Source organism: Malus domestica, chromosome 09 (genome assembly GCF_042453785.1).
Source record: "Malus domestica chromosome 09, GDT2T_hap1".
Lineage (NCBI taxonomy): Eukaryota > Viridiplantae > Streptophyta > Magnoliopsida > Rosales > Rosaceae > Malus > Malus domestica.
This window is the reverse complement of record NC_091669.1, coordinates 15,392,005-15,411,999: the sequence shown is the minus strand read 5'-3', so window position 1 is coordinate 15,411,999 and position 19,995 is coordinate 15,392,005. Positions and strand designations below refer to the sequence as shown.

At 36.6% G+C, this 19,995-nt stretch overlaps 3 protein-coding genes across 5 annotated transcripts; 2 read left to right on the top strand and 1 right to left on the bottom strand.

Moving 5' to 3' along the window:
* Nucleotides 1-8,844: 8,844 nt before the first annotated feature.
* Nucleotides 8,845-10,470, top strand: MYB11 (transcription repressor MYB6-like). The gene is given in 3 exon segments (NM_001294029.1): nt 8,845-9,063; nt 9,259-9,388; nt 9,680-10,470. Coding segments are annotated over 3 exon segments (861 nt in total). The 5' UTR covers nt 8,845-8,927; the 3' UTR covers nt 10,275-10,470.
* A 1,705-nt stretch (nt 10,471-12,175) lies between these two features.
* On the top strand, nt 12,176-14,508 carry LOC103453607 (ubiquitin-like protein ATG12). 3 transcript variants are annotated; one of them, XM_070804796.1, is made up of 6 exons: nt 12,176-12,569; nt 12,724-12,782; nt 13,538-13,606; nt 13,702-13,764; nt 13,971-14,060; nt 14,254-14,508. In XM_070804796.1, exons 1-5 carry the CDS (start codon nt 12,533-12,535, stop codon nt 14,028-14,030), a joined length of 288 nt encoding a protein of 95 aa, XP_070660897.1. In that variant the 5' UTR covers nt 12,176-12,532; the 3' UTR covers nt 14,031-14,060; nt 14,254-14,508. The 3 variants fall into 3 exon arrangements, with proteins under 3 accessions (XP_070660897.1, XP_008391386.1, XP_008391387.1); XM_008393164.4 differs by having other exon boundaries at nt 12,300-12,569; nt 13,971-14,056; nt 14,268-14,508; XM_008393165.4 differs by having other exon boundaries at nt 12,302-12,569; nt 14,268-14,508.
* Nucleotides 14,509-17,507: 2,999 nt separating this feature from the next.
* On the bottom strand, nt 17,508-18,953 carry LOC103453605 (transcription factor WER-like). The gene is made up of 3 exons (XM_008393163.4): nt 18,499-18,953; nt 18,252-18,381; nt 17,508-18,000 (listed from the first exon to the last, which is right to left on the bottom strand). Exons 1-3 carry the CDS (start codon nt 18,674-18,676, stop codon nt 17,637-17,639), a joined length of 672 nt encoding a protein of 223 aa, XP_008391385.1. The 5' UTR covers nt 18,677-18,953; the 3' UTR covers nt 17,508-17,636.
* Between the last annotated feature and the right edge of the window lie 1,042 nt (nt 18,954-19,995).

Genomic DNA, 19,995 nt, shown 5'->3' with positions numbered 1-19,995 from the left:
TACAATCGTAGACGTTGTCCTGGCTCTTCCATTGCCATTATCAGAATCTAACTATTTTCAAGAGAATGTGTATTTGAGAAGTCTAAGCTTAGTAAAAAATTTTGACAAGTTTCTCCACCAAGAAAAGTCATCCGGTTTTCAAATGAAGATGATATTTGTTGACTCTAGGTCATGGGTAAGATAATTCATTTCGAACGATTCTAATCGTTGGGAAGCAATATCGATACTCCTTCATGCTGCATTTACACAACCAAAACATCCAGAGAAAACGTCGTCGAGGATTTCGAAATGATTAATGTCATTGAAAGGTGTAAAGCGAAGGTGAGGTGAGACAATAGTTCGGTTGTCAAAAAATTTATTCATATCCACATCACCACTAAACCAAATTTCCTTAATTGATATGTGAAGAAAAACACTATAGCTTAGAAATCGCTAACAAATTGTCGATAAAATTGATAAGATAAAAGATATCTCTAATTTCACAACACTTTGTGAGAGTTTCAACTTCCTTCCACTACAATCTTTTTGGGAAAAGAAAAGAACATCGTCCACTGAGAGCACGTCTCCCAAGAAATGTACCTGCTCTAATCAAGTTTGAAAAATTTGGTATAAAGCTGACTATTGATATTTAGAGAATTTGTTCTCACTATCGAGGTAGATGAGAAGGTCGTCGATAAGACCACTATGAAATCGTCAGGCCATGGAGAAAAACTTGAGTTACAAAGGTTAGTTGGGTAAACCAGTAATTCGAAGTATGGATATTAACGGTTTTAATCATCACCCGATTGAGTTGCTAAAATCTAGGTACGATCCTAAGGTTCGGTCTTTCACCTTCGCAAATAGGTTCAAGGTTTCCTAGATAAGGTGTTTGGTTGGGTAATTTCTAATTAGTAAGCTTTTGCAACTAAGTTCTCTCAATGATGTAGGACTTGTTCGAAAAGATGTAAGGAAAAACTGGTATAGTAGGAGAAAGTGTATTGATGGTGTACTTCACTCCACCATTTGGTGATATCCCAGGTAAAATTTTGGAATATGACGCCAGAGGTGTACGTCCTCGGACGTACCATACTACTTCTTTTCACTACGCCAAGTGCGAATAGGTCTTCATAGCTTTCTCGATACTCAGTTCACTCTAACAGTGAGAAATTAACTTGTACTTCGATTCTACTATCTACATGTGGAAGTGATCGAAAAGGTGACTAGTCGGAAATGTTCTGTTTACCTAGCCAGATGATCAGGTAAAAACAACTATGAGTTTACTGTCCTAATACAAAACTTGCTCCTCAGTTTCCATGATTTAGTTTCTTTGGCTCAGGTAGTCACTGTTAATCAGTCTATCAGTCGCACCGCTAATTAACGCTTATACGATATTTTGATATTGTTTGCTACCTTGAAACTATGAACCGACGTTCTGGCATAAAGGTATCACTTCCAGATATTAGCATGTATCCGGTATCAGAAATCATACCGCCTGAATACTGGTTGACAGTTCCTAGATATCAGACAGTATCATCAATTAGTAGCGCCACTGTAGGCTGATTAAAGCACGCAAAGAATTGGTCTGGTGAGATGGTTTCATTAATTCTAGGGAAAATACTTACTAATTCGGGGATTTCTACTGACCGTAGTTATAACAACTCGTACACATGTGCCTATGCTCGTCAAAATGACGAGTATAGCACCAAAGGAACCCTGGAACCAATATTGGTTGAAATGTTCCTAGGTTATGAATGGAAATTACTAAAAATATCTACTTCGAAATAGGATTCAATGAAGTAAAATTTTCCTCCCAAAGATCCAGAATGATCCTTAATGCGTTTGAAAAGATTAGTGCTATCAGGGACCAAAAGTGATTGTCTCCCAGATGTTCTTCCGTCGAGTGCTACCACTTTAGCAACAGCTTGTCGCTCAAGACATTTCTGGAATCTTGACGAGGTAAACTTTGTAGAAATTCTAATATATGGTATGCTAACGGGTACTGCCAAGGAATCAAAACTACTTTTGGTTTCTTATCTCGAAAGGGTTGGTAATGATGACTGGTGGATGGTAAAGTCTTCGGTGGTACTCAATTACCGATATATTGGCCCTGCTTCAGGGCCACAAACTCGTCTTTAAGTTGGAATTTTCCTTGGCAGAAAGATTCTTTGTCTAAATCTAGATGCAGTCACCAAAATGTTCTTCTAGAAGGTCGATAAGTTATCTGCGAAACCTAAAACTTAAGAAAAGCTAACACATTTTTCATGATTCGACAAGGTGGCAAGATTCAACATTTAGGCTCAAGAATCGAGAATGCTTACATCACGCGGGTGATGAACACAATACTGCCCAAACTTATGCTCTAATACCAAACTGACACACCCCGACCTGGAATGCCCACTTGGACTCCGAATTGAGTTGTGTTGGCCAACACCTGGAAGGTGATGAAGCCATAAAGTGTAGTGATATGGAAAACGTGTATAAATTTAAACCTTAAAGTGTCTAATTTTAAAAGTGCGCTTGTGAATGGGAATGAACTCATTTCACACGTGATGTCAGAGCATAAGTAAAGTACATTAAGGTAGGATGAGAATCATACCAACGAAGGTAATCTCAATACCAAGATTTTCCAAAGATCCTCGTCAACAAGAAAGCTCAGCTACTAAAACCTGGAAAGGCGAAAAACAAAGGTGATTAGGCGTAAAAACAATCTTTGTAAAAACCTTTTCGAAAACATAGTAACCACTTGCTGTAAAACCAATATAGTTTCCAAAATATACATACTACATATGGTATGAAAATACTTACCGTAGCCTCCAAAATCTCAAGAATTCATTACAGCACAATATCTCATAAATAAGACATGACATCCATAATCACAAAATCTCACATAAGCAACATATCCTAATGGGTGCTCATCGATACATGCTGACACACGAGTTCATGCAGACGTATTCTGACATGAACAGAAATGGGTGTAATCATAATATACGCTATAGTGCTACAATCATGTGAAGACTGGTGATATTTGTGGTCACATACGAGTCGAAGTTGCCTATTGCAACCTGTACGACAGGACTAGCACCTACTTGGATCCAAAGCGAGTGTGAGGTGCAAATGTGAACATACACGTGAAAGACTGGCCCTACCCCTGGGTGAGCACTAACACCGGGTGCAACAAACGATGAACAGATAACACAAATATAGTCATGTCATAGTGATTCGATAGTTCTTATCAACATACTAACATTCATAGCCATTGGTATAATTATGGCATCAAAGATTATAAGCATACCTGTGCATCCTATAGGATGTAGCATATTTCATAAATTCCGTAATTTTTCTAATTCTTATAAACTTTAGTCTAATCCAGGTGTACGTGAGAAATTCTTTTTCAAATTCATAAATGGAAACTATCATTCTTATATATATACTATAAAAAGGAAAAAACTCACTCACCTGAAGTCCGCGCTACAACTCTCTAGCATGAATATCGAGGTATCACGAGCGATCGTCACCTAAAACAAATATCAAATCACGTCTCAGAATTCTTATTGATAGAATAGTAACTTACATAAAACACATCCCCAAGGACATTCTAGAATGATTTGTAACCTATTGACCAAAAGTCAACCGTCGGTCAAATGTCAACAATAGGGTCCACAATCCTACGTAACTTGATCTGGAAGATCCTTGCCCTGGATTTTGGATTCCTAACTTCCCAAGAGTTTCAATAAGCTTCTAGAACAACAACTTAAAGTTTCGGAACGATCCAACGGTCAGATCTCCGCCAATCACTAAAATTAAGTGGCGGCCAACTTTTAGATTTAGAAACTTAGAAAACCCATCCGAGAAGATCGGTACTTCAGATTCTCGATCCGTCAGTTCCTAATATACTTAAATATTACGTACTATTACGTATTAAAGTTTGGTAATGATATAACGGTTGGATCGTCATTTGCTACACTATTCAAGTAGCGGACCTTAATGGAACGATGTTCAAATGGTGGAATTTCGTCAATTGGAAATCACACATGGAATTGGGGTATCAAATTTAGCCTAAGAAGGTCTGGGGGTGCCTTGGCCCATGCGCCGCCGCCACGGCGTCCTGTCGCCCCTACTCGTCAGAAAATTCAACTATTTTTTAAAATTCTCAAATTTTACAAGAATGAAGATCTCAACAAGTAGAGCAAGTGTTATACCTATGACCAAGTCCAATTTGGCCGGGAAAGGCTTCAAATCACCACGAACCAGCCGGAACCCTAAAATTTGGGTGTTCCTCAATTCGTCAAAATCGTAGCTCCGCTTACCCCAAACTTGTTTGGGCTTTGATCCAGGCCTCAATGAGAGTTTAACAAGGGTGGTTATCGATGGTAGCACCTGCAGAAACGACGGAATTGCCGCCGACACCCGTGAATCCCGTCGGGGAGTTTTCCACCAAATTAAAACCAACTTCCTTCTCATTTTGGGTGGAAATGGAAGAGGGAAGGCTAGGGAATTGTTTCTAGGTAGTGGTTTACCTTGATTTGCAAGAAGAATGACCAGAAAGTCGTCGGATTCCATGAATCCCGATAGGTCGGGTGGAAGAAAAAACCGAGCAAGGGATCTGGTGTCCCTCCCCTCCCCTCCTTTCTCCTCTTTTCCTCTTTTATCATTGGCCGCCTTCTTCCTCTCTCATCTTCCCCTTGGCCGAATCTCTCTCATTTCTCTCCCGGAACTCTCCCCCCTTTTCTTTTCTTCTTTCCTTCTCTCATTCGTCCCTTTCCCTCAACTAATATTAATGTAATAACAAAATAATGTTAAAATAATAATATAATAACTATAAGAAATATATAAAATAATAAATAGTAATCTTTACAAAAGTACTTTTCGGATTTGTAGTTCCGTAAAATCTTCATCGTAGCCCCAACTTCGATTCTGCTTGCGCCTACGCATTCGTACCGTCAAGTACTTCGTGAATGCGGTAAGATAAAATAGTAACTTGCATGCGTCACTAAATGATGGTCAACTAAAGTCAATGATCTAGCCTCTAGGGCATTTTCGTCAATTCACTCTTTTGTCACATACATGCGTTCCTTGCAAAAAAACCCTAGAGGTTCGGGCTTGAGAGATGGTTTACTTGAGTAAGCTTCTCCATTTTCAATCCCAACCAAACGTGTACATCATGCTAAAGATTAGAAGATGTTGGTTTTTTTTTTCTAGAAGATTAGAAGAAAGTAATATTATTTGTGTATATTCTTTTTTTAAGAGAAATGTTTATCTCTAATTATATATACATATAGGGAATTGTTATTAGAACTCCAAAATTCTCATTCTACACTCCTAACTTTCTATATTTGGAAAGAAAAATACACTTGTGAGGAGCGTATAATGAGATTTTTGGAGTGCCAATAACACTTCCATATATATATATATATATATATATATAGGGTTATTTTAGGAATAATAGTGAGTGGGAAAATAATTTTTTTATTTTTTAACTTTTTATAGTGTGTGTAAATATAACGTGGGTGAGAAAATAAAACAACAGGGTGTGTCATAGCTCGTCCCGAATGTATATATTAGTTTGTCGTCGATAGCGTGGAAATGACGATTTTACCCTTGAGTGTTGAGTTGTGTGTGTGTAAATGGGCTATGAAATTGGACCAATCATTTTAAGTCCTAATCATTTGGATTTAATTAGGACTTAGATTTTCCTTGTTTTTGGTTGGTGACCCAAGTTGGACCACAAACACACCCACACTAACCCGTTGACCCTCTCTCCTTCTCTCCCTCTCGGATTTTTCCCATTTTTCGTACAAGTGTACGGTCAACCTCTCAACGAGCTTCACTAGTCACGGATCAAGGCTGTGAAGGTGACTTTCTTACTCCTTGCGAGCTCAAGAACTCATCAATACCCTTAGTGGGTTTTAAGTGGTTTTGAGACTTATGAAGGTAATATTTTTACTTTACTAGCACATTGGATCGATTTTGGAGTGGTTTTAACGTTAGAACACTCGGGTTTATCGAGTTGTAGATTTGGCAGATTTTCATGAGATTTTTCCAGCGAGTTTCCGTTGATTTTAGGACCATTGAAAGGTACGATCATGTTCTACTTGTTGAGGGCTTCATTTTGGTATAAAATTTGTGAAATTTGGTGTAGAAATGAGAAAGATATTGAAGTTTAAAGTTTTTTCCAGAATCCGACGATAGCAGCGGTAGTCGGTACCGGACTTCGGCGAACCAAGGAAGAATGAGGGGAATATTCAGTCAAAGTTGACGGAATATTCTTACTGCGTCAGGTATCTTTAACGGTATATTCTAATATTTAACAGAATATTCCCTAACGATGTTAGGGAATCCGTCAGTGTGTCAGGCAAGTGCCTGCGCGTGGGCGGGGCAAGGTGTCTGGCCGTGCCTTGGTCGGCACGTGAGGGCGCGTGGGACATCGAAAAAAATTTCTAAAAATATAGGGATGTTCGTGGGGTTGAGTAGGTCACAATGGTATATTCAAATACCCCATTTGAGCAATGTATAAGAAGCGATTACCTAGTTTTGTTTATGTGCTTAAAAAATAACGTTTAAATAGTTGTTTCGCATATAGGTGAGACTTATCCTGAAGACGAGTGTAGTCAAGCAAGGCTTGGGGGTTACAACCCTTCCACATATCAGTGAGTGGGCTTTTGGTTTTCAGTATATATATATATTTATTTATTTATTTATTTATTTCCCAGAAAACTTAATTAAATGGTTTGATATTTTGAAATGCCATGTCAAATACTCTTTATGTTTAATTGTGCATTATTATGGTTACATACATATTGTTGCTCGACACTGTGGACGCTTAGGTAAGCTTCAGGTGAGTATATTGATGGTAGTGAGTACATTAGTGCTGAGATATATTTCGAGCTTATTATCCTGCACCCCGGTGTTAGTGCTCTGACCGAGGACAGGGACTAGCCTTCACGTGATCGTTCACCTCCCACACCACATGCTCACCTTAGATCCAAGGCAGGTGTCAGCCTGTCGTACAAACCACTTCAGGTGGTTCCGACTCGTAGGTGACTTGCGATACTTTGCACAGCCTTCACGTGATCGTAGCACTTAAGCGTATTTATTTACACCCAACCTGTCGTACAGACCACTTTAGGTGGTTCCGACTTGTATGCAGAGAACTAGTTGATGAGTTATAGACCCAGCCATACAGGTCACGTTATGTGACTCCGGCTTGCATACTATTTCATATTGATTGATTTCACCTGGCTTACTTATTTCTTTCCGAGATTTGACATGGTATATTCGGTGGATTTGCTATTTTGAATATGATTTTGGGATATAATCGTATATGCTATTTTTTGGGAATTATACAAGTTTTACAGTAAGGGGTTACTACTTTTGATAAATGAAATGGTTTTGAAAAGCTTTGTTTTTTCCCACTCACCTCTGTTTTGCATCCCTCCAGGTTTTAGGTAGGAGTTCTCGTTGGTGGCTCACGAGGAATTCACGGCAGCTCTGACAGATTATCACTAATGTAGGACCATCTTTGGTATTGTATAATTTGTAACTATCCTACTGGACTGCACCTAGGATACCTACGCTCTGGTTATGTGTAGTCACACTTATTCTCGTCTTTCACCTTATCTTATCTAGTGTCTTAGTCAGTTTGGTTTTTATTTATTCGCAATTCTTTATATTGTTATTCTTCCGCACTGCGCACATAGCTACGTCACTCTCAAGTGACGGTCAGCATGCCTCGATCTAGGTCGGGATGTGTCATGGTGGGTCTAGCAGCTCTCTTTTATTATGTTCTAAAATTTGTTCCATTTTTCCTATATTATCTTATGCATCACAAACTCACCAATGTGTTGGGTGGGCAATGATTGATTTTTTCATGTAAAAATGTGATTTTTCATTAAAATAAATAGTTCCATGAGCTTTTCGTTAAAGTTCCAAAAGAAAACTCTGGATAACTTTTAAAATTCAATGATAGAGTTCAAAAACCCGGATCACACGTTTAAACAATAATTTATTGTACCAATTTGAAAACGCAACCAATCACAAAAAACATAAATTCTCCTTTTCAAATGACCATCAAACGTTCATGAACTTCACATGCCCTAAATGATGTCATGCATGATGTGGTCAAATTGTGTGGTTGAGAATGGCGACCATTTATACAGTGAAACAAAGGAAGATGCGGCCACTCCCCATTAAAGGGATGAACAGGCCAATGCTTCCCAATTCAAACACCAATGCACACTCTTCCAAAAAAATAAAAACACCAATGCACACATGAATAAGGATGTTCCGCACATGTTGGGGAGCTGTTTTTTATTTCTTTTTCAACCAACTTTCAAGGGCGAGTGAGAAAGTTAGCTACCATTAAGCAGCCCATGAGAGGCATTCAGGTCAATCGAATTTATATATGCTTATTTTATTATTTTTTATTTATTATTTTTATCGGGATTTAACGGTCCTTTCAGCTGTAGGAAAATGAAATGCGGATGGAAAGGTATCATGATCACCACTCATAATTACAGAAATGCAGGCATACATAATAATTGAGCGTATGCACAATTTAATATCTTTACTTATCTTGTACTATATAAATAGTTTAATATATTTTAATACTAGCAAAAATGTTAGGCAAAAACAAGGTTCCCTAAATCACATGCAACCTACACACTTGAATCATGACCCTTCTTTTTCTTTATGCGTCGGAATATTTTAAGATCCAATTGCCCTTAATGATATTGTGAATCAGTTCCCCTCCCATGCATGCCTCAGTATATACATATACATATATATATATATATATATATATATATTGAGTCTTCCACGCTCTCATGATCTACCCAGAATAAGTCGGTCATTAGTATTGCCACTAGAGAGCCACACTGAGAGAGAGAGAGAGAGAGAGAGAGAGAGAGAGAGATTTTAGGGTTCCTTAATTCTATAGGGGCGGCTTATAGATGGGAAGGAGTCCTTGTTGTTCAAAGGATGAGGGGTTGAATAGAGGAGCATGGACAGCTATGGAAGACAAAGTACTGACTGAATATATCGGAAATCATGGTGAAGGGAAATGGAGAAACCTTCCCAAAAGAGCAGGTGAGATACACCCATACATATATCTGCGTGTGTGTCACTCATGAACCCTTTCTTACTAGGGGTCTCGTTCCACTATAGCAAAATTTGCACAATTGAAACATATAATTGTGACAAACAGTTGTTCATTCCCTGTACGTATATGTTTCAAAAGAAAATGTAGATCACGTAACGACATTTCATATATGGGTTTTTCAGGGCTCAAGAGATGTGGCAAAAGTTGCAGGCTGCGATGGTTGAACTACCTAAGACCTGACATCAAGAGAGGAAACATCACTCGTGATGAAGAAGAGCTCATCATCAGGCTTCACAAGCTCCTGGGCAACAGGTAATTATTATTTTTTTTTTTTTTTGGGGGGGGGGGGTGTTTATAATTATTAACAAAAATTGTGCGAGTTTTTCTTCGTATTAGTCTGGAATACACGAATTTAAATTTTGACCGTCAATGAGAATTTACTAAACTTTGACTTTCAATTGAAATGTCTCAACGTGAAATAACATAATGTATTGAGGTTTTTTATTTTTGTCGACTCATTTTGAGTTAGGTTCTCTACTTTGGTAATTTCGGATCCACTGCCCTTATATTATAAAATTTTTTAAAATTATCTTATCTGTGCAGATGGTCTTTGATAGCTGGAAGGCTTCCAGGCCGAACAGACAATGAAATCAAGAATTATTGGAACACTACAATTGGAAAGAGAATTCAAGTTGAAGGTCGCTCATGTTCTGATGGAAATCGTAGACCAACCCAAGAAAAACCAAAACCTACGCTGTCACCTAAACCTAGTACAAATATTTCATGCACCAAAGTGGTCAGAACCAAAGCATCAAGGTGCACAAAAGTGGTCTTGCCCCATGAGTCCCAAAAGTTTGGTTACAGTACTGAACAAGTGGTCAATGCAGCACCAACACTAAACCAGGCGGTGAATAATCCAATGGTGGGGATTGATGAACCTTTGTTACCAATGTCATTTTTGGACGATGAAAACAATAATTCGTGTGAGTTTTTGGTGGATTTTAAGATGGACGAGAATTTTCTATCCGATTTTCTTAATGTCGATTTCTCTGTGCTCTATAACAATGAGGGAGCTGGTAAAGCTGCTGCTGCTGCTACCACTGAAGACACGAGTAATAAGTTGCATGGCCCAGATCTCCGATCATCCAAGGCTCCTATCATTGAATCTGAATTGGACTGCTGGCTCGTAGATAATTAATACAGATCATTAATCAAATAATATATCTTAGTTCAACCTTCAAAACCCTAATTAGCTTATTATATGCATAATTCCCTATTAATTATGAGAAAAATACTTGTAATTATTGTGTCTATGTTTGTGTACGTGTGACGATGATGAAGTTGACTTTGATTATCTGGTAGTCAAATGGAACAACGGCCCAAGTTTTTGATCATTGAGAAGTCTAGCTACTATATTTTATGGTGATCTACAGTAGGAGGCTGTGTAAAAAAATAATTCCTCAGAATTCTCTCTCTACTGTATGTAGTTGTTTGTTGCAATAAAATCAATGAAAGAAATGGGCCAGTTTTAATTGATTCAAGTTGTCACATCTTCTTCTCCTTCCATTTCATTAACGTAAGACTAACAATTTTATACCTATTATACATATGGTGCTTTACCACAATGGCAATATACATATTATACTATGGTACTTTACCGCATTAGCGAAAAATAATTGTCACTACAGAAAAAAAAATTATTACAAGATGAAAAAGCTTCATTAATCAATTAAAAAAATAATTGCATATAAAAAATATTAAATACGAAGATTAAAAAAATTATATTGTAAAATTGAAACTAAGTATATACAACTAAAAAAAATTGTTCGTTCAAATATATTACATAAAAAAAAAGGAATTGTACACGTTCAAAAATCTCTTGGGCCTGAGTTTGATTATTTAGCCCACTCAAGGTCTTTCACAACCAAATAATCAAGAGGGCTAATGTTGCGGCCCAAAAATGTCACATGCAAACTTGACCAAGCCTTGAAGCCCAATTGTCATGCAAGTCTCTATTCAAGCCCAAATATAATGCAAAGGTGCGGGATTGAGGAAGAAATATATTTACGAACATGCCATGCTACGGTAATTAGACCGGATTACGCCATGCCTATTTATCACGCTAATCACTATTCATGCTAAGATAAGCCCAAGTCACATGAATTGTGGTGTGGATGGTTACAGGAGTTCATTGGGCCTATGTGGAGTCAAGATTATAAAAGACTTCGGGTTGCTTGGGAGCCAAAAGTCCAAGCCCATAACCTTTGTATTCCACGTGGGTAAGTTTGAGAGAGAACTAGCCTAGTTTGCCTCTTTCCCTAGCAAGCCAACCTCTTAGTTAGGACTAAACTAGATTCCAACATTAAATGCACTCTAAGCTCAGCAAGTCAGGCATTTAATGATTTCCCTTCCTTGCTTGCACAGACAATCAACGAGTGAAAACTATGAGGCGCGTTGCCTAAAGTAGCGCCTACGAAAGGCTAGCCCAAGAAAGCCGTGCCTTGGGAAGAAGCAGAATGCAGGTTTTAACAGTACAGATAACTTACAACAAAAGAGAAATAGTATGAGAGTTAGGGAGAAAGGAAGGGGAAGACCAAGCCACAAAAGGAGATCCCCTTGAAGCCTAGAGAAGAACCCTTCACTTACAAAAGGAAGGGGAGAGCCATTAAGCAAGGAAAGGAAGAACAGAGACAGAACCAAGAAATACCACATAAGAAATTCCACATCATGCCTCACTTGAGCAAGCCATTATTTACTTAATCATGTCATCTTCGAGGCATCTATCTAACCGGGATATTTCCTAAGACAAGCTAACTCCTTCGAGATATTCTGGGACTTGGTACGAAACCGAACCAAGGGAGATAAGAGGACATTCTCAAAGCTCAAATCCACATCAACCTAAAAGTTCCCCAACAGTTGCTTTTGTCAAAAATGATTGGTATTTAAAATGAAAATTTTAAAAATGTCAAACACTATTTAGACGAAATATAAGAATTTCTCCGATATTTAATTGATATGCTAGAAATATCGAAGAAATCTATCGAATTTAGCAAAAATTTAAGAATTTTTCCGATACATAGTGAATTTAGACTTCACCCTCCTCTTCATATCTTTTTCTGAATTTTCGGACATCAACCATATTGAAGAAATTTCAAACACTGCCAATATAGCATACCTATATTAAAATATAGTAATTATTTATTTATTGTCAGAATATTATAATTAATTAATTAATGTGTCCAAGCCAATGAACCAAACTTAAACAGATCGGGCCGAGTCGACGAAGCTCCAAATCCAATAGAAACTGTATCGGTTCTAGGAAAGCCTCTTTGAAACCCATTTCTCAAATTCCGGTCCCAACAGAATCGAATTGAAACTCCGATTTTTTTGACAAAGTTCAATTGAATTAAACTCAATTACCATATATTTGAGGCGTTCGATCGGAGATCGTCTGCAATGGCTACCACGGAGTCTCCGGGTGCTGTTAAAAAAGGTGAGACTTTTGGATTTCTTACGAAAACCCATTAATTCTCAATGATTAATTGGGGTTTTAAATCCTTTTAAACTGTTTTGATCAGTTTAGATTTTGGGTTTTCTGTTCTTTGATCGATGGTGTTTTTATTTTCTGGGTTTCTAATTTTGTGCAGTGGTTGTTCATCTGAGAGCTACTGGTGATGCTCCTATACTCAAGCAATCCAAATTCAAGGTATTCCTTTTTGTGGTTACAGACTTACAGTAGTGTTCATGAATCTTGAAATTGTATTCCACTTTATTTTATCATGGTTTATGATGAAGATTTTTTGTTTCAATAACATTGTTGGAATTCTTTAGATTTGTTTAGGGCATTTGTATTTGCACTGCTGATTTATATGAGCTTCTATATAGAAATCTGATTCGGTATGATCTCCATATGGGATGTTGAAAGTGAAATTAACCCTTTACTTTCTATGAAATTTTAGATTTCAAGCACTACGTTTGAGCCCTGCTTCTTTTAATTTTACTTTTTTGTCTCTGGTTTTATGTTTGTTGCTCTTGCTTGATTACCAATCCGGTAGTTCTTTCTATGAATTGAGACATGCTAGAATTCTGGTTAATTCATAGATCTCTAGCCATACTTAATAGCCTTAGGCATGTGAATGTGATAAAAGAGTAAGTTTTAGCCATATCGGTACAATGACAGGAAAGGATTAATTTTGCATACCGTATTGAATGAAAGTTTGTAGTATAATGGAATATATCTGGAATGATACTTAATGATGGGAGTTGATGCATTTTCATCTGTCTTGAATTGTCTCTGCAATGGATTAAAAGAAACAATAGATATTATGTCGGGACATCTAAATTCAAACAGCTGCTTTTTACCTCTTCTAGAAATCTTGTGCCACTGGCACTTGAAATTTTTTTTTTCTGTTTTGTTAGTTTTGTAATGGGATATGAAACTCAGTTCTCCTCAATGGATAGATTCTTGGAACCGACAAGTTTGCTAAAGTGATTGAGTTTCTACGAAGGCAACTTCACAAGGAGACCTTGGTAAATGATAAATGATCTCATCATTGTATCTTTAGATAATTGTAGTAGTAGTCGATAAGTTTTGGTGTCCTAATCTCATCTTCCCGGTTTTGCAGTTTGTATATGTAAACAGTGCATTCTCGCCAAACCCAGATGAATTGGTGATTGATCTGTATAATGTAAGTTTGTATAACTCAAGAAATATTATTATAACTTGATTTTTAAAGTTGTGTGGTTCAGTTTATCAGTTCCAAAATCTTTTGGTGGAGGGAAGTGATAAATTGCATCATTTGTTAAGTGTGGTTAAGATTCTAGTGATGTGTTATGCTCAACCTGTTTAGGATAAATGCAGGATTCTACTAACTTGTCTTTATCAACATTGCAGAATTTTGGTTTTGATGGTAAACTGGTGGTTAACTATGCTTGCTCCATGGCATGGGGCTGACACTCAGGTTCGGGCTGGCACACAATGTAAGTAAGTATGCAGTTTATGCATCAGTTCGGAATTACTTTTCTGTATTTTTTTTCTTAATAAGTATTTTATTTATCTCGATATTATTAGATATGTCCTCGGGATACAATACCAAATTAGCCTGAACAATCACTTCTCTTCCTCTCCCAAAAGATAATGATCTTTTGAGTGTTCTTTGATCACTAACTTATATTAGCGCTGCTTGTTCAGGTGAACACAAAAGAGTTCATTCTGCAAAAGCAAAGGGAACGTGAGTTTTCGTCAATTGAAACTTCTGAGCAGGTGGAGATACGGTAGAAAAGACCATAGTTCAAAACTTTTTCTTTTTGTATATATGCTATGATTTCCTATTGGTAGGGATGTAACTTTTGTTAGTTCTCCATCAATATCCAAAGATGTAATGTCAAAACTGGATTCATAATGTTACTGTTCATCAACTACCTTTATTCCATATTCGAAAGTATTTTTGTCGATCTAAGAGCATCCTGAAGTGATGCTGCAAAACAACCAAAACTATATTTTTTAAGAGTCAAGAGTCGAACTCAAAAAATTCATCTTCAATTCAAGAGTCAATCTGGAGAAAAATAAGAGAGAAGGTTGTTTTAGAAAATAAGTGGATTGGGTTTTGAATTGCCTTCATAGTTGGAATGAGTTTGAACAAGAATGGTTGTTCACACTCTGACTTCTGAAGCACACGTATCGATTCGAATTTAATCAAAGTTTCTACATCGTTTGGAAAGAAAAAAAAATATAATCAAAGTTTGCTAACAGATAATGTTGTTGGAGATAAAAAGCTAATTTGAGTAAGTTAAATGGTTTTTAATTACAATATTCACTTGCTAGTTTAAAAGCATCTCTAAAAAGATAAGTTACTACTTCTTCAAGTTAGCAAATTGGGATTCACAAAGTATTTTATTCAAAAGTATTGTTTAATAAATAGTATGAAAATAAAATTTGGGGTCTCATAAGATAAGATAAAGTTAAGATATGAATATTTTCAAGTGAGATGAAATTTAAGGAGTTGGTTGAAAAGTGAGTTGAGTTAATACATTTTTAAATAGCATAAAAGTGCCAAATGAGTATGCAAAGGACTTTTAGAGAAAAAAATTGCTGCTATTAGTGATAATTTGGACATTTTGAGATCGACGTCCAACCAGTTAATGGATACAAGTGGGAGAAAGATATTTAGAGATTTCTGTATAGCAGGGGCTTAATGGCAATGGTCCTAAAAATTGATGGAAATTTTGTATTTTTCCTTTGGTTTGGGATAGGTGAATTACTTGGTCTCTGAATTTCAAACTAAATTGAGCAGTGGCTAAAAACTCAGTGCAATACAAGTTCTAAGAAATTGACCGGAAGGTTTGGCCTTCCCTTCGGCAAAAGATGACATGAGATTAAGTGATTAAAAGCGTTTATTCTTGTGTTCGATATTATGTGTTCAATGAATGAGAGTTTGGGTTTTTTTTTTTATTATGCATTGGTGTATACAACATACTAAATTTTTTGGCCGTTGGATCTTTGCTTATTGCATCATTGGCTACACGTCTAATCCGTCATTCATTTGGTGCATACCGTACACTAGAACATAAGATAATTTTCTAAGCTCTTAGATATATAGATTGAAACTTCTAATGCACTTGTAGAGAAGTTATCGCTATGTATATTCATACTTACAAATAATTAATATGAATTCATGTGTGACAGAATAGACAAATCGACTTTATAGGAACTGATATTATATCTGTGAAAGGTATAATAAACAAATGTGTGGGTGTACTGTTTGTCTGCCTAACAATTTCTTGACCTATATATGGATGCAACATGAACAATTATTCAGGCTGGAAGGACCACATCTCTTTCAGCATTTCCCGGGAGAAGGACTTGCATGGCACGAGTTTACCGTCACATGACGTTCCGTGCTAATAATACATGACATGTATTAGCTTTTTTCTACATGTCCTTATATTGGCACAAAACGGCACTGTAAGAGTAAACATGTGTCATGCAAGTTGTTCTCACCATAGCTGAAGCTCAATTTCATGAATAAACTTTGATTGCATGGTGTCCAAATTATATATACTCATACATAGGTCACCCCATTGTCAATGACTTTCAACATCAACGAATAGAGGATATGATATGAACATCTATAAGGTAATCACCACTCACTGACCAAAGGAAAATACCACAAACCTGTATTGTAATGAAACTTGAAACTAGGGGCTTATTGACCAAAATATCTAGAGGATTAAAATTCAAATATAAACAATGAGAATGTTATCGTATGTCGTGGGCATGTGGAGCATTTCAGCTATTGAATGACGCTCAACTGATGACAACACTTCTCCATAATACAAATGAGATATTGTTATTTGGATATTCAAGTTTGTTTTGGTGTCTTTTAACACTACTATATAGACTAATATAATAAAATTTTGTATTCTCTAATTAGTCTTCGACTTGGTAAATATAAGCATGAATCACGACTTCACCACTAGTTTTTGTCCGTGACGTGTGTCAACTTAATTCAGATCGGAAAACAAATAGCAAAACACACTGTTTTTTTCATGTTAATTAACATCTCATGGTTGCAATTTTCTGATGAATAAAAAAGAACAAATAATTGTGGAACAAGTTAAAGATTTGTCCCAGGAAAGTCTGGCAAGCAAATGGTAAATTTTAAAAGCATACAGAGATGCAGCCTTCTGTCTTATCGTACATCACAGATTTATGCACTAACAAATTGTCCACAATATAATATGGACAAACTCAGTTTCTCTTTTTTCGTTACTCGCTATCTTTGCTTTAAATCCTCCACTATTAAAAAAGAATCTCTAGAACCAACTGGGAACTACATGACAAGCCATGCAGTGATTAGGCTTCTGTTCATCGTCTTTCAAATGCCTTAGATTGCTATCTTTCAACTTCCTTCTGCAGGTTCACTGTTTTCCACTTTACAAATATTTTACATGTATGTCTGCGTGTATATATTATATATGGACGCAGGGAGAGAGACACACACACACATATATATATATATAGAGAGAGAGAGAGAGAGAGAGAGAGTCTTGTATGTTTGTCCTCTGTATTTGTCGGGGGACGAAACTAAGTATTTAGAAAAAGAAAAAGAGTTTGCGAAGACCATTCTCCTTTCTTCTACCTCATGTTGGTATCGGATGAAATTTGGAAATTTTTACGTCCACATAAGAGAGTGATTCTACATTTGAAGGAGGAGTGCTCCCACCACTACACAATGTAAACCATCCATTTTTTTTTCTTTCGCTTTTCTTTATACAAGCCCTCATTGTGTGATCGTCTTTATACAAATAAATATAAAATGAAATTGAACCAAAAACAGAATTGATAAACTAATTCATATCGTCGACGATTATTTAATTACCGGAAATATTGTATATATTTGCCAAGTATGTATGTGCAGAAGAAAGGGCAGAAGTAAACTCATCTAAGTTTATATTGATGTACAATAGTTTCAGCGCACCGTCATGAACTCCATTAGCTCACAGACGGTGAAATTATGACATACAACTATGATTAATTAGCATGAAACTGCACTATTGGTCAGTTAAACCATCTGCCATCATCTTGTCCAAGGAACTTGCTCACCCACTCCAAATTCAAAAGCCCCTCATTGGAGAAATCAAAGAAATCATCCACATCAATATTAATGTTGGAGTTTTGATCACCTCCTTTAGATGCAGCACTTGTAGTACTAGTACTAGTACTAGTAGCACCCTCTTCCGATGACGAATCTTCTTTCATTTGTACACGATCCTTCTGATGATCTGTGGAGATCATTTGTCTTGTTAAATTGGCTCCATTTTGCTTCTCCTTCTGGTTCATTCTCTTGCTCAAATGAGAATTCCAGTAGTTTTTTATTTCATTATCTGTTCGACCCGGCAATCGCCCGGCAATCAAAGACCACCTAATAAGAAATTAAAAACCCATAAGAGAATGATCAATTTTGTAAGTAAATCTGACATTGGCAAGGACTATAGGATAAGGCGAGCAAAATTATATATCAGGGCCAAGTCATCGAACTGTCTCAACAGTCTACCTCCTGCTCTGAGCGATTAGAGGGATCCTAGACCCCAATTGAATACCCCCTAATCCTTCACACACTATTTATGTACTTTAAAATTTTGATGCTAATTATCGTATGAAATCAATGGATACCTATTTCCAAGAAGTTTGTGAAGCCTAACGATCAAGTCCTCTTCTTGCTCAGATATGTTGCCTCTCTTGATGTTTGGTCTGAGATAGTTCAACCATCTTAGCCTGCAACTTTTACCACACCTATTGAGGCCTGGATCAATCAAAATTAAGACACTTTTAAGCTCTCGATCATTATTCAATAAGTCGAGTACCTGCTTAATTTAATGTTAAGTATATATGATACACACACACACACACACACACATACCTGCTTTAGATGCAATTGTCTTCCACCTTTTTGCACCATGTATTTCAATAACCTCAGCCAGTTTCTGATCTTCTTCTGCTGTCCATGCTCCCCTGTTGACTTCCCTTTTTGTGTTTTTCATGGCTTCAACTCCCTTCACTTTCCGTCTATTAATGGAGCCTTTTGTCACAGGATCCATTGAGCCACTCAGAGAGATAGAAGGAGATTGTGTGAGGCTTTGGAAATCTGCGTTATGCAGAGAGGATGCTATTTTGGGTTTCTGTCATCTAACCTTCTTGATGGAAGAGAAGAACCCAACTACCACTTATAAGTCTCTCTCACTCTCTCTTATAATCTCTCTCTCTCTCTCCCAGGTTGAAAAAAAGAGACGTGATATTTTGATCATGGAATTGATGATTGAGCGACAAGAGAGCTATAAAGGTTGATGCTACATTGCACATACTAATACTACAAAGGCTGCCAAATATGAAAGTGTTTGATATAAATAATTTACTTAGTGCGCAAAAAGACAGCGAAAAGAAAAAGAAGAATTTGAGGTGAAAAGGGTAAAAACATAAGAGAAATGCTAATGGGATTTTTTCAAAATTAAGATTCTATAGACCTTCTTTCAATTCATAATAACATTAATTCTCGTGTGTAAACATGAAGTGACAAAAATTCTATAAAAAATTATACTTTGAGAGATTCTTAGCATTTCTCAAGATACAAATAGATACGACGACTGTGAGGAAAGTTAATCAGATCCCATGTAGGAAGAGGATTGTCTTGTTGTGGATATACGTGATTATTTGGCAAGCTGCACAATTTCTTTTTGCATGTGCAAGTTGTGGTAAATAAAATTAAAAAGAAAATAAAAGGGCATGCAGTCTTTTAATAAAAGTTTTACGTGACAAAAGGGATCAGGATTCTCTATGAGCTTAAGAGGCTGAGCCTCCTGAACAAATCATACGGCATGTTGGATCAAAATTCAACAGTTACAATTATTATAATTTTTAGATAAGTTTTCTGTTTGTAACCGTTGAATTTTAATACAACGGTCCGTGTGATTTGCTCAGAAAGCTCAGCCTCCTAAGTTCATGAAATGATCTTGATCCAAAAGGGAATAGTAGGGGGACAGATAGACAAAGGAAATGAATACAATATTAGGGTTTATAAGTAGCACTTTTGTCTTTGAAACAATACGTGCTGTGCTCTTTCAGTATCCAGAGCCCTAAAAAACCATAAAAATCTTAGAGTGAGTTGCATGAAGAAGTAATACGATTGGTTGGAGCACTTATTTCTCAGGGTGAAGGCCTCGAGTACTGGTCTTTGTGTTTCTAGGGTTTGAAGTAGACCAGACTGCACATGACCCTCACGTAAATAATACTAATTTAATTATTAGTTTGCTTAATTACTAGTTAATTACCTTTTATGTTATAATTTGCATTCAATATTGTAAATTGAACATATGCTTTGACCACAACAATTCTGACTCTTTTTTTTTCTTTGAACAATTGC